Source organism: Oenanthe melanoleuca, chromosome 7 (assembly GCF_029582105.1).
Source record: "Oenanthe melanoleuca isolate GR-GAL-2019-014 chromosome 7, OMel1.0, whole genome shotgun sequence".
Taxonomy (NCBI): domain Eukaryota; kingdom Metazoa; phylum Chordata; class Aves; order Passeriformes; family Muscicapidae; genus Oenanthe; species Oenanthe melanoleuca.
Window position 1 is genome coordinate 27,679,462 of NC_079341.1, and position 15,129 is coordinate 27,694,590.

At 44.0% G+C, this 15,129-nt stretch overlaps 1 protein-coding gene across 3 annotated transcripts in view; it reads left to right on the forward strand.

The window, feature by feature from the left end:
• KALRN (kalirin RhoGEF kinase) overlaps positions 1-15,129 on the forward strand; it is a 455,469-nt gene that overhangs the window by 352,708 nt on the left and 87,632 nt on the right. For all 3 annotated transcript variants that reach the window (XM_056495829.1, XM_056495830.1, XM_056495831.1), the window contains 2 exons: positions 9,175-9,204; positions 10,756-11,002. In XM_056495829.1, coding sequence (XP_056351804.1) covers positions 9,175-9,204; positions 10,756-11,002 — 277 coding nt within the window. The remainder of the gene's footprint in view (positions 1-9,174; positions 9,205-10,755; positions 11,003-15,129) is intronic.

A 15,129-nucleotide genomic window follows, 5' to 3' on the forward strand; every position in this document is an offset into this window, starting at 1 on the left:
TCTGCTACTGTATTGCCTGGGATAGAGGAAATTGCTTACTTATTATTTATCATTCTTATTTAATGAAAGGAAACAGATGTTTATGCCAAAAGTCTTCCAGCATAGATGAAGTAATACTGAATTCATAAAACAGAATTTGTTAAGGGAGTGTAATTCTGTGACTGAAAAAGGAAATACACAGCCAAGGAAGTGCCTTGTTGGATATTCAGGTTAAGTAGATGGAATAGTATCATGTTAATTGCTATAGACACAAGCATGGCAGGCAGGCTGTCAATGTAAGACTAGTAAGAAGTGGAGTTGAAGCAAGAGCAGCAAAGGTTAATAGTTTTTTCCTTAATTATAAGATTCTCCAGTATGCAGCTTGAGAACCTGATCTCAAAGTGGATTAAAGCTGTATAAGGCAATTGCTCAGTTTCATTACAAGGCTGTTTATCAGCCTGGCTGATTATCACTGCTGGTGTTCACCACTTTCCTTCGCCCAGCCCCAGGTGCCTGTGCTGCTGTCTGCCCTCCACTGCTGCAGCCCAGTGCCCCCACAGCCCTGCTCCTTTCCAGCACCTCCATCCCTCCATGCAAGGGCTCCCAGTGCCCATCTCCTGAACCTAGGGTGCCACAACATCCCTTGCTATTCAAGCTGAAATGAAACAACTCTGAGTCACTGTCAAATGCAATGGACTCACTGTCTTTTTCAGAAAGACAATTTCTTACAGTTTATCTTTTTCTTCCAGTTATTAGCAAAAAAATCAAATGTGGTTCCCCCGAGCACATATCTTTATATCTTCCAATTAAGGATAAGATGGAGATTTAGCCAAGGTCTTGCAAAAGAAACCCAAAGAAAGCAGTGTCCAATCCACACTGAACCTCACTGACTGCAGGCTCTGTCCCTTCCCAGCAGCAGCTCTGGAGCTGACCTGCCCTGGACGTGTCCTCCACACGGTTTGAGACACACTGGATATGCTGTTGACAAACATTAAGTGTACTTGGATCTCAGGCTGAAAATGTTACACTTGGCTACCAAAATCTTTTGTTTCTCCTGGACACTCTTGCATCACACACTGCCAAAAAAAAAACCCTGAGGATGTTTTAAGCTCAGGTCCTCTGCATGCATTGAGCAAAAAAGAGAAATGTGGTTTTAGGGAACAAAAGAGCACATGTATGAGTGTTGTGGATAAAGTCACAGACATCTGTCTGTGAAAACTGAGGCCCCCATATTGGCTGAATTGAGTGTGGGAAGAACAGAAATTAGTGTATTAGTCTGGGAACAATTTACATGTAACAGTTATAGCACAAGCCAGAGCATTTTATTGGAAGTGTCTTCAGGGAAAGAAATTAAGCAGGGGCTGGGAATGTGCTTATCAATAGACCTTATTATTCTGCTCACTGTTTGATAAATGAACCTAGCAAGTTCTTTTAGCATCCTCTCAATCTTCTACTTGTTTGTGCTGGATTTCATTGATTCATATTTAGCCCTCCCTGATAATATGACATGACAGAAAATGTAAATGACAGAGTCAATGAGCACTTCTATTCAACTGAAACAAAGCAAGTGAGATCAACTATCAAACTCTTTGGATTTACATTCTTTGAAATAGAATTTATTACCTTGTTAGAAACTAAAACAAAACACACATAAAAGAAGTATACAACCATTTTTTACTATCAGAGTTAAGAAAATTTTATGGGAGGAGTGTCCTTTGGGCATGCTTCAGTCAACTCTGTCTAACAGAGTGGCCAAAAATTATAAAATTCAAAACCTGCAGCTGCTGGTTCCTTTGGGAGTCACATTACAGTAGTACGAGCAGCAATCCTTCATTTAGAAAGGAAGCAATGACAGCAGCCAAAGGCCTCCCAGTGCTATTTTAGGTAAGCTGATCTTCATAAAGGCCATTGTAATCTCTGGTGCTGCTCAGGTTTTAGGGGATATTTTCATCTCATAATACTGTGTCTGTGTCCACTGCAAACATCTGCTCCGACGTGCCAGGCTCCATCCTGCACCCTGTTACATCACTTGGCAAATGAGGTCACCTCAAGTAAATGGCAGCATTATGGAGAAGGGAATGAAAACCCCAGGATTTAACTGTTGGAAGCCAAGCTGCAGCCCATCATGGGCTGAAGATCCAGCAGCAATGCTGGAAAGGCTCAGAGGGTGCAGTGGGCAAGGCAAGCAGCAGGGAGGATTCAAACACAAGTGATCCTCTCTCCCAAGTCCCTTTCTCCTCAGTGCCAGACACCATCTGAGGGTATTGGTGTGCAACAGTTCTGCAAACTGTCCCACTCAAGGTCAGTTTGTTTCAAGCAGAGTTCACCCCCAGCCTATGTGCAGCAGCACTGCCTGGTTTTATTGATGATTAATGGGAACACTGAGCTGAAGCAGATCATTAGGATGCCCTCAGCCATCACATGTCCTTTCAGCCTGAAGCCTGGCACTCAGCATCTTCTATCAATCATGTTGGTCACATGTACTGATTTTTCTAGTGTATACAAAACCCTCTGAAAATTCACTGTCTTCAGTGTGACACATGCAAGGGGAAAAGGGGCAGGAAAATGTGCCAGCCAGGACCAGGTCTTCCTTTAGTGGCTTGGAGATGAGCACCACTCACTGTCACATTCTTCCCAATGTGTTTTCTGTATTCACATCTGCATTTTCCTTAATATTCTATTAAACCAACCTAGTACTGAAAATCATGCAAAGCAATTTGTCCAAATCCACCTTTGAATTAATTTTGGGCCTAAGGACCTGATTTATAGTAATGGGACCTAGGGACCAATAATAAGAAAGAAAAATAGCAGCTATTAAATCTGTAAAAAGGAAACTACTTGGAAATGGAGAGGGATGCCAAGCTGGTCTCTCCAGCAATGGCAGAAGGGAGTCAGACTTACAGGACCATATGGCTGAGACACAGTTTAAATAATCTCCTCCAATTAAAAACAAAACCAGTTTTATGTCAAACATCTGTTCTGTGAATTCATCAATTTGGCCAAAAAAAAAAACAAACCATCAGGGGATATTTTCAGTACTTCATCATAGTTTTGGTTTCTCTGTGCAGATCCTCACCCGTTTTGAGGGGGTTCATATCCCTGAAGGAGGAGTGCTGTGGTTTCCTGTGATGCCACCAGGCATTAGGGCAGACTTTTGTGTTTCTGTGTGCTGGGCTCACAGATGGGAGCCTGCAGATATCCAGCATTCATTGCAGGGGACAGGGGGGTTTAGGACAGTCCAGAGCACCTGAGGCAGGTCAGTGAAGGTCAGCAGAGGGTCTGCTGGAAGCTGGGCATGGCTGGCACTGGAGAGGGTATCTGTCTAATGAAATCAGTCTTATTTGTGTCTAATCCACAGTGGTATTTGGCTACCAAATCCTGATTCTTGCATGCTAGCAGAGATGAGGAAGAGAATATAAGATTATTCCTTTTCTGTCTTCAAGCCCTCACTTCTTACAGCAGGAAAACACAGCTTTGAAGCAATCTACAACTCCTTGTCTTGAAAATGCCTACTTTTTAATTGACAAAGGGAGGGAGATCTTTCAGGTATTGTTTGAAATTTTATCAATTTTCATAAGTCCATTAAAGGTATAACTGTGCAGACAGCAATGTACTGTTTAAGATAATTATCCAGATTATAAAGGAAATACATTCTAGGGATATGTGTATTAAGCAAACCTGATCTAGTGTACAACTGAGATTTACTTTGTTCTAAAGCATCCTTAGGTGGCCTTATTGTGCTTTATTTTTTATTTACTGTTGTATCATTTGTTTCCTTCCCAAGAGGGCATCTGAGGTTTCTCCTCTGGTTATTGTGAACCCTTATTCACAGTTCTTCAGGTTTCCTTTTGGTGTAATTTAAAACCTGAGGTGGTTAATTAAGGACCTAATTATTTCCTGATGTTGATATCAGGGAATCTGTCGGTTCCTTGCTGAGAAACAAACAGTGGGGGTCATACTCAGCTGGGAGCACTGTGGAGGGAGGAAGGCTTCTGGAAGATTTTTTGATCTCTCTTCTTGAAATTTTGCTCAGGGCAGAATGCCTCCCTTAGATAAAGATAGATATGCATATAACCCACCTTTTGCAAGGGCTCATTTTCTGATCCCTTGTGTTTCTAAAGCTTCCATCAGACTCAAATCCTCCTTTTACAGCAGTACCAGGTATGTGATGCCTGCAGCTGGGTTTCTATTTTGAACTCATCAGCTGTGAAGAAAGACTTTTTTACTGTGCACACTTGCTGCTTATATCTGGAGGTGTTTCACAAAGTTCCTGGCCAGAATACATGATCAGACTTTGTGTACTTGCTAGAAGTGTTTTGGGAGCTGGTGTCTGATGAATCATCTGTGACTGGAACCCTTGATGCCCAGTTCAAAATGGTGCCAAACATGAAAGAAAACAGCTAGTCAGCTCCCTGATTGCAGTCTATTCTTGCATTTTTATTAACCCTGGTTGGTTGGTTAGTTTAGAACATCTTGTGGCTGCAAGACAGCAGGTAGGGATTACTTTGGAGGGTTTCAACTATCTGGCTTGCTCACCCACAAAACCGAAGGGTTTTGGAGCCAGATGTTTTGGCTGTGTGTCATTGAGGAGCACAGATGATATCAGCTCCATTTTGTGCTTCTCCAGGGAAGGCAAAAGAATGGAATTTGAGCCAAATGCCATGAGGAAACCCTCAGATCAAACACAGGCATGCTCTGGTTCCATTTGTTGTGTAAAACAAAGTGAATCTGGTTGTCTTTATCTTCAAAAGCATTTTTATAGCTAGAAGTGCTGTTTCATTTGGAATGACTTTAGTCTTACTTTCTGGAAAAAATACTCCAGAAAGAATTCAGACAGCTCCATTCAAGCTGTTCTGCAGATGTCAGCATGTGCCAGAGTCCAAAATCCATCAGAGTCAGGATATGCTTGTCTAGCAGGAACTCCAGCAAGAGATGGTGGAAAGGTATGTGCTATTTGAGACCATAACACCAGATTTCCTTTCCTTTAGCATATTTATGTGTCCCACATGCCATCTGTCTCTTCTTCCTGCTGTGGAATAACTTGCTGTGCCTGTATTTATAATGCTGCACACCCAGGTGCCTCTGTTATCTCCTTGTTGAGAAGAGCAAAGATGGTACATTTGGCCCATTGGGTGTCACCATTATCCCAGCCATGTGTTTGATTAATTGCCTAAATATAAACATGCCTTCCCCTGAAGCTCAAGCACTGATCCTCTCTGATCAGTCAGACAAAACAGAAAGAGTGGGAAGCACCAGCTCCATCTTAATGGAGGATGGGTAGTGGGGACTAAGGAGGGCTCAGATGAGTCAGGCATTTTCCACTGAATTTTCAATTCAGAGCTATTCAGTCCAGAGCAATGCTACTGACTGCAGTAGGTTATTCCTGGTTAGCCCATAGCTCCTGGAATGCAGCCTGTCCCCACAGAAACAGCCCTGAATAGATGCAGCAAAGCATCCACCAGCATTGCCAGAGCTCAGCATCCTTCAGAGCTGAGAGGCTTTAGAGTGAGAAACAGGGTGACTCAGAGTTCACATGCCAAACAGAGCCTGTTATGGAGTAAAAAAACTAAAGCAATTCTCCAGCACTGAAATTCCTCAAAGGCTTTTTTCTGAATTTGATCTCTCACTCTCTAACCTCCCAGTAAAAAGAAAATCTCTATGAAATTACAGAAATTTTCACAAATAACTCTGCAGGGGATAAGATTTCTCATGTCCATCCCCCAGCTAAAGTGACAGCCCCTGGATTTATTTCAGTGCAGACAGAACCAACATCTAAGTGGTTTTATTCACTTTTTTTAATCTCTTGATAAGAATGCAAATCCCATTCTTGCTCCCAATGCCTCTCTCACCCTCTTGAAATAGGCTGTTTATAGTGACTAAATGCTTCTATTCAAACTTGGCTTTCATCCAGAAGCAGACAGGCAGAAAGCCTAAAAGCAACAGAAAACTAGCAATTTATATTAGACTGGAGTGCTGCAGCACACCAAATTGCTTTGTTTAAACTAGCCTAGCTCTGTGTCCTCTGGAATCGATGTAAATAACCAGCTTGTGTGGATTCCCACAGCAGTGTGGGCATATTTCAAAACAATTGGACTTCAGACACCCACCTCCCAAATACCTGCTCACCCTGCTGGAGAGCTAACCATGGCACTTCACTTTCACCTGGAGTGGATTTAGTACTACTTAAGGTCTATTTTGGGGATTTATTTGAGGGAAGGAAGGACAGCCTGTGACCTGGTAGGTGTTTTCCATCTGCACTATGGTGATAAATATGCCTCTGGTGTTCAGCCCTGCTTCCTCTGGCTGCTGCTTTGTGGCTGAAAATGAAAACAGGTGCACAGTGACCCTGCACACACACTGTGATGCAGGAAAAACAACCTCATGGTCATCCTGCACTGACCAGAGCCTGCTGGTGGCTGGAGCTGAGCTGGCTCCTGCTCCTGGAGCAGCCTGGAACCCCTCAGCAGGATGTGACCATGCCTGGGCTCATTTTGGCTGCTTGTTCTTCACTCTCCTGAGGCTGATGGGCACTGGGATGGGTGTTCCCAGGGCCAGAAAGGCTCGTGTGGGTGACAAAGCTCATTCCCCAGAGTCAGTGTCTGACATAAACTGCTCCCATCAGTGCTCTGAGGTTTGTAAGCAGTGTCCTGCAGCAGAGGGCAGTTCCCAAGGGCTGTGCCTGGATCCTGCCTGCACTGCTGAACAGGCAGATGCTCAGATGTGATTAGAACATCCTGATGAAAACATTTGCACACTGAATGCATGGTGGTGTTTCCTAGCCCGAGAACACACGAAGGCAGAGGGTGGGAGATGCTCTGCTGATGGCAGCACTGTGGAGACAGGCTGGGGCTCCTGCCAGCTTCTCTCAGGACATACAGCCCCTCCAGACAGCTTGGGGCCCTCCTGCTTCATCATCACATTTTGCTATTTGCTTCTACCATTTCCTTTTCTTCATCATTTTAAGGCTGTTGCTTGCTGTGTAATTTGTTAGATCTGTCCCTGTGTCAGATCTTTCAGTTATGCCTTGTGCTCTGCAAAGGCATGTGCATTGTTATTTCTATTTTAATGTGACTCGTTGTGCCATATACAGATTAGAGTGCTGTCTGGGTTCTAAATATAGCCAGTCAGTGGCTGTAATGGTGGTTTTAACCACAGGAATAATAAAAGTGAATGTTACATGTTAAAATGTGAAGCCCTTTACCTTAAAGTTGTATTTCAACCTTAAGGACATTCTCTATTTTCTTTCCAAAACAAATATAATATGTGTGAGAAACCAGCAGTGCACCTGTATTCCTATTTCCATGCACCAGCATAGAGGGAAGCATGATATACTTCTCTAAAGTTGGAAAATTGTTCTCTAAAAACAAATTAAGTAACTAACAAACAGCTTGAGTGATCACTTTGTAGGTGAAATTATTTCTGCCATGGGGAATCAGATGTATTTGCATTATTCCTCAGTGGCTTACAAGTTGTATGAATATTAGTATCTCATAAGTTGTTTTTTTTTTGAGATTACTTTGCTGTGGGTTAATTTGGTGAGAAAATGTTCTTTGTGGTGTGGTGGTATGTAAGACACAGAGCAGGTCTGGGAAATACTTGGGAGCCCTTGGGTAAAAGGAAGGAGCTCCTTTTCTGTTCTTTGGAGCTGGCACCTAAAAATGATCTGTGGGCCCACCCTGAGCTACACCTACCTGTAAAAGGGAACCTGCTTAATTCCCTCTGCCAAAGAGGAGCTCTTTCCCTGAAATGTGTTACTTTAGCACGGGCTCAAGCCTGTCAGTTGGAGCATGTGGAAGCCCTGGTCTGCATTTCCATCCAGCAGATCCTGGAGGAGCAGATGATATAAATTCATATTCCCTCACACATCAAAGGTGTGGTCTGAAGGTGAGAATCTCACCTGCTGAGGCAGAAGTGGATCACACCAGGTGCCCAGGAGCTCCTCCAGGGGATCCTCACTTCCCATTCTCATTATATGGAATTGCTGCTTTTAATGGATCAAGGAAAACAGGCACACAGAGCTGGATGGTACCTGAGGGTCATGGAGCACACCTGGGATAACATTTACAGGTGCTGCCCAAATTGAAGCATATCTGTGTCACAGATGTTTAGCACTTTTGGGAGGGATGACAAAGCTTGCCATAAACTGATGTTAGATCAGCTGCCCCTCAGCCCCAGTGAGGAGGGCAGGGAGCTGCTTAGCACAGCCCTTCTCAGGCTGATGCTCCCTGGGAAGTGCCTTGTTGTCCCAAAATTTCCCAGAAGTCATCTTGACCAGGCCTTTTTCCCTGGAATATTCCCAGGCTGTTTCACCCTTCCTGCTTAAGCAATAAAAATTACTTCTTTTTCAAAATTCAATCTGAACCATCTGAAGACAGTTTTTTAGTACTCTGGAACATCCTCTACACATATTGACAGCAGTGAGTGTGGGGATGCTGTCTGAGCCAGCTCCTGCATGCCCACACCCTGCACCTTGTTCTTAGATAAGCACCATAAGAAAGAGTTAATTCCTCATAGCAAATTCAGTTGCTGTGTGATGGTGAACACGGACACCTAGTGGTACTCTGGGACAGGGCATGGAATGCTATTAACAGCTCTCTGGGAGAGAAGCTGATACAGCAAGTATTTGTTTACATTTTCCCCTGAAAGAAGGAGAGATTTGATTCTTTTCAGAGAAGATATCGTAGATAGCATAATTTGGGAGACAGAAAGTTTACTTAGCATGGAATAGTGGAAGAATTAGGAGAAATCCATCACTTCTGGTATGATATGTCTGTGTATTCAGCAAGAAGTAATCAGTTTTTTCTTCCAGTCTTAAATACCCCACACCATGCCAAATCATACGCTATATTGGGTCAGGAAGATTTTCTGCTCTTCGAATTAGCCCATAGCAAAGAAACCTCAGCAAATATTGTAGCAGTATCTCATTTTTACCATGCCTGTGGATGTCTGTTCTCCAGGTATGGGGAGACTGTCATCATGGTGAGAGGTGGGTTTGCTGATAAACTGCCCAAGTAGGTGCTACTCTGACTCCTGTGCACTTTCATCAGTGCACTGAGCTCTTTCTGCCAGGATTAATGCCAGCACTTTGTCTGAATGGCCTCAAACAGCTGCCATGGTTTGTTTTGTTTGTTTTTTTTCTATTTATTTACAAATAACCTTTCAGAGAAATATTTCCTTCTTCTTCCCCAAATCTAGCATTTCGTCTACGGCAGAGACACAGGACAGGTGAGAACCAGTCCTTGTCCACTGACCCCTTTCTGTAATTGTGAATATCACCCCTGTGAGTGGCATTTCTTCCACATCTGCATTGGACACAAAAACCCCCAAGCCACTGAGTGGGGAGACAGGCTGTTCCCTTGGGAGTTTGTATTAGGGGCTGCTTGGGCTGAGATAAAGGATTTTGAGATTGTACCAGCTCAAGAGCGAAGTCCGTAGAGATGTGCTTGCTCTCCTCAAGGGCTTCCCATTAAAGCTGAGAAGCAGACCCCAGTTTTTACTGATTCCACAGCTAACCCACATCTGACAAGATTTATTTCAATTCAATTTGGATTACAAATTGTTCATTTAAAATCATTTTCTGTTATCCTTGGTTTTAGCTTCATATCCTAAGAAAACAAAGTTATACTGTTATGGTTTTTAGTATCCTCATCTTAATAATTTTGCATCAATGAACTAATTTCTGTCAAAATCTCTATCAAATTTGACACTGAAATAAGGACCCCAAAGATTCCTGCTCACCTCAGGGAAGCAGGCAGCACACAGGACAAAGGAGGGTCCCTACTGACAGGCAGGCAGCAAGAAATCCACATTGCAGAGGAGCATTAAGAAAGATTCATCAGGCCAGAAAAACTTAGATTCATCCTCACACCTTTTTAGACATGCAAGGATCCAACTCAGATATCCAATTCTGTTCAAGAAACCCCAAGCTTTGTTAAAAATTAAAATCACTTCTTTATATACACACAAGTGTTTAAATTCCCAGTCCCTGGCTATACAGAGACTGTGGTTACTGTAGTTCTTCGAGAGTCACAGGGGGTGAGGCTGAAGGAAAGCAGCAGCTCCAGCACTCAGTATGGAAGTAAAATGACACATTTATTCCTAGGTACAAATCCTGACAGTCAGCATGTAATCAATCACTCTGTGTTTATATATTTACACCTCTGGGTTCCATCAGAGAGCATGGGAGGAGCTTTCCTGATCTGCCCCATCAGGATTTCCTAGCCTCCCAGGAGGTCCCTAGAGCAACTGTGGGAAGATGAGGGTACATTTCTTGTCTTCCAAGAGAAGAGAAGCTGTTTCCTCACTGCACTGGTGGCCAGTGGGATTGTGTCTCACCTGTGCTGCAGAGGGATGAGCTGGAGTTTGTCACACCGTGAAGCGCAGCACTGAGGCATCCTGGGCTATTGCCAAGCTAGAAAGTGACCCCAGAAATTAAAGAAAAAAAAGAAAAATCTCAACAGGGTTTCTGATGGACACTCACAGCTAGAAAATTCCCAGCTCAACCCTCCCCACCCTCAGCTAGCATTCAAAAGGTGACTGGGTGGGTAGCTTTGGTGTCTCACTTCAGCCCAGCAGAATCAATAAGAAGTAAAGGAAACCATGGCCACAGTGTGTTGAACTTTGACAAAACAAATTATTAACTTGGGTTCTAAGGAGCACAAATCCTGTCTTTGCCAGTGTAAATATGATGCAAAGATGATTGCTTTCATCCTACCCTTGCTAACGTCTATTCCTTTTCTTTTTTTTTTTTTTCTTTTTCCTGTTGGACCTGGGCAGTTGTCTGGAGGGTGTGAACTAACTGTGGTGCTCCAGGACTTTACAGCAGGCCACAGCAGCGAGCTGAGCATTCAGGTGGGGCAGACAGTGGAGCTGCTGGAGCGGCCGAGCGAGAGGCCAGGCTGGTGCTTGGTCAGAACCACGGAGAGGAGCCCACCCCAGGAGGGTCTGGTCCCCAGCAGCGCCCTCTGCATCTCCCATTCCCGCAGCAGCGTGGAGATGGACTGCTTCTTCCCTTCAGGAAAAGGTAGGCAGCAGCCCAGCTGCTTCGAGATCCTTTTGGGTTTTCCCTTCTGTATCGTGTAAGTGCAAAGCTGCTTGGGCTGCTCCTGCAGTCGGTGGGTAAAGGCTGTTGAGTCCTTGCTGAGTTTTGTTCCCAGGTCCCTGTGAACGGGCACAGCACCAGCCTGACTCCATGTCCATGAATCAATGTTTGTACATGTGCGTCTTCTGCTATGTGGTAATCATTGTCTTGAGATTCTGGATAAAAATAAGACTTTTAAACAACAAGAGAGACTGTTTTCAGTGCCTAAAGGCCTAGAATGAGGGAAAGCCATGCTGTCTATACACCCAGGATGCCCCAAATTGTGGATATGTTATTTTATGATTGCCAAAGTGCACACTAGTTCATGTTCTTTTGGTATATCCCTGTCTGTAAATGCAGAGGCCACCAGTGAGTACTGGTACACTCTGCTACCTTGTGAACTGGAGACATTGTGGGCAATGGCACAGTACAATGGGGAAAGAATCCTTTACAATCAATGTGGAACAAAACACATCACTGGTATTATCCTGAGAGCTTGGGCTTCACTCACAAAGATTGGTGAAATATTGTTTGTCTCTGTGGTGTCTGTGGCCTCTTTAGTTGATGTTCTGTTCTGAGCAATGTGTGTCCATGCAACCAGGCTTAGGAGATGCTCCAGACTGGTAGACCAGGACTGGTTCAGCTCAGTGTGGCCAGAGCAGGTCTCCTTTTGGCTGTGGCCCCACTTCTGGCCATGCACAACACAAGTAAGGCCAAGGGAGGAAAGGCTCCTATCATCCCACTACTGACTGGAAGCTGGCAACCTGAGCTGTCTTTTTAAATTTTTTTCCACTCAGCATCAAGAGAAATAGAATTTGATCTATTGTTGCTAGAGCAAGTTAGGGTTGGTGGTTTTGTTTCTTTGGAGAAAAAGCACTGAAACTGAGCTGTTGTTTGTCCCCAGTCCCTGCCTGCACTCCCACTGGAGTGGGAGTGGGACACAAACTCAGGACAGAGCAGTGCTATAGGGCCAGTCTGATATCAGAGTTTCTCTTCAAGAGGATCTCATCCAGACCCAGGGGATGAGAGCTCAGCTTCTCTCAGATTTGATCCCCTCAGCTCTGATTGCAGTGTGAACTCCAAACTCCTCCTGCACTTCTTAGACCTGCTGCCACCCCTTCTCCCTGCTGCTGTGCCACAGGAGCCTGTCCTGCCCTCAGCTGAGAAGTGCTGCAGTTGCTTACATGCAAATTAAGCATGTAATTAACAGAAAGGTAAAGCTGGAAATCAGCCTGGTCTGTGTAAGAGCATGACTCACAGGAAGCTGGGGAGGTGTCTGCATGGTCCAGCAGCTGGGCTTGTCTCTGCTCAAGGGCACTCTGAAACACCACTCACACATTTGAGAGCATCAGGTTGTAGAGCTTCTCCTTGAATGAAGCAAAACTTAAACATTGCAAGAGTAGGCTGTGAAAAGGGAGGCAGGAAATTATGAGGATGAAGACAGGGTGGTGCAGGGGCTGCCAGGGGACATGGGGACTCTGCTTTTGGCATGATTGTGCAAGCTTCAGGGCACAGCTGCAGCACAGGTAGGGCTGGGCTGTGGCTGGTGGACCAGCACCCACTGACACCTGGAAGCCACCAGGCTGTGTCAGCAGAGCCCCAAGGCTTTGCTCTGCCTGCCTCTGGGCAGCTTTTCTCACCTAGCACGCTGCCAGCACTCCGGGCTGGAGCTGCCTCGTGGCCCAGCATCCCTGAGCAAGTGCTGAGTGAGTCTGGGGCTGGCTGGCTCCAGCCATGTGTTCATGGCCTTTATTTCCTTTATATCTCTTTCCCCCTTGGCCTCAGTTTTCTTCCTGCACATACCAAAGCTGTATCAGGGAGCCTCAGAATTAATGGGATCTCCAGAAGTGCAGCTAGAAATAATAAAAATAACCACCCAATCCACAATTTTGGCCAGCGTACAGCAAATAGGCTCTGTGTCTAATCAGTTCTCCCTCCATTAGGAAAACAGGAAATTGTTTAAACTGAATGAACAGATGCTGGGAATAAAGAAAGAGCAGTAAGTTTAAAGGGGAAAATGCAGTAGCTGCTGAAAGAGCCTGCTGGTCTCATGAGGTGCTGGAAAGATTAGCATGACAAATGGTTTCTGACTATTCACACTTGTGCCCTTCTCTGCCTCCAGTACCTTTAGGCATGGGTTGCATGCAGAATGGCTTAGTCCAGGCTTCCACAATTTCTTGCCTTTCTCTACAATCCAGAACAAAGACTAGCACATCTTACATCAACATTAATGATGATCCTGGTCTGCTTCAAGTATGTAAACACACACAGTTGCAGAAAAGCAGGTTAGTAGCTGTATTTTGCTTACAATTACCAAGGCACATGATTCTTTGCTTTTACAAGCACAAGTAATTTCAAGAACAGAAAGTACCTATGCTTAAAACTTAACATTTCTAATAATAGAATTTGCCATCTATTTTAGAATATGCAGAGTTTTGCCAAGTATCAAAACATAGTTACATCTTCCTAGAGGGAAACAGCAAATTACTGTTTGGTCCTATTATAAGTAATGGTGGAGTATAAATGTGAATCATGGCTCACAGAAGCTAGTTATTGTCCTTAAAATGAAAGATAAAGAAAGTAATATGTCAGCCAACATCTGAATAGATGAAGAAAGATTTGGTGGGATCACCAGAACATTTTTTAAAGCATCAGTGCAAGTCTCCATTCAGCCTTTCTGAATTGTCTAATTAAAAGCCACTAGGAATGCAAAACCAAACTTCACAACTGAACATGTGCTCTGTCTGGCTCTTCCTCACTCTTTTACACTATTCCTTTGAAAATAGGTGGTGAATTAACATAAAATATTGCAAAAGGAAAAGCATGGTGTGAATATAACAGAACACACCCAGAAGAGAACACTTCCTACCATTTGTAATGAAATATCTGTACACATCTCTCTTGTAGATCATTAAGAGTGCAGAGACTTTAAGGACTGGTCCCCCAGCCTTCCTGACTGCTGGCTGTGTTCCTTTGGAGGATACACATTTGATTTTTTCATGACCTGGCTACAGTTCAGAGCAAAAGTGGCCTCCTGCCTGTCCTTCCTTTCTGATGCTCTAACAGTATTTACAATTATTCTCTGTAAAAAGGCAAACAGATTTCTGGGATTAACCTTTTGTAAGTGACATACAGATGATTGAGTAAAAGGAATTAGTCTGCAGTCTCTGTACTAGACTCCAGAATTTGCAGGACATCTTTTGTTTTCTGATTAGCACTCCTAGGAAGGAAAAAGAAAGGCCTCTGGTACTAGAAATGAAGCTCTATTTAAGTATCCCACTTGACTAATTACAGGAAAGCTGTGACTTTTATTTCTGTCTCTTTTACCCTATAATTGAGCTCTAAGGTATTAAGCCATAAATTTCAAATTGAGAGAGAAATTCACTTGGACAGAAAGCAATTTAATGACCTTCATTTAGGCCACTGAGACAAGCATATTCCTGGTGGCAACCTGTTAACTTTGAGTGATTCCAAACTTGAATTTGGCCCATGAAAGAATTAAATGAAATCTTGATCTTAAAAGTCATTGTCTGATGACCCTTTACACAGGGTTTTTTTTGTAACATTAAACACACGGGGTAACTCAAAGAGTAACAGAGGATAGTTCTTGCAGTCATTTTAAGCAACCTCCATCACAAAAAGAAAAAGAGGGATAAAAAAGAGATAGGGTTTCATGGCATTTGCTTTGGATTGATGATACATGAGAGGAGGGTCCTGTTCAGGGCCCCAAAGCAGATCCTGCCCACAGGATACTTGTGTCTGGTGCATGTCTCTGGAGGAGATGAGGAGATGAGCATCTTATTTTTTTAAGATGCTGTGCAAACATCTTGCTGTGCAAGCTGAAGGCCACTTAACAGCAGGGCTTTGGTGGCAGTGGTGTGTCCTTGTGCCAGACCAAACAGAAATAACTGGATCTTTTCCAGAGGAAGAGGAAACAAGATCTTGCAAAGTGTATGTTAGCAGGGTGACCATCCTGCCTGTGCTTCCCAGGTGGGTCACTTTGTCCAGGTGTCTCTGGCAGAGCACCTGCCTTTGGGCAGGGGGATGAGAGTTTCAGGGCTGTGCCAGTC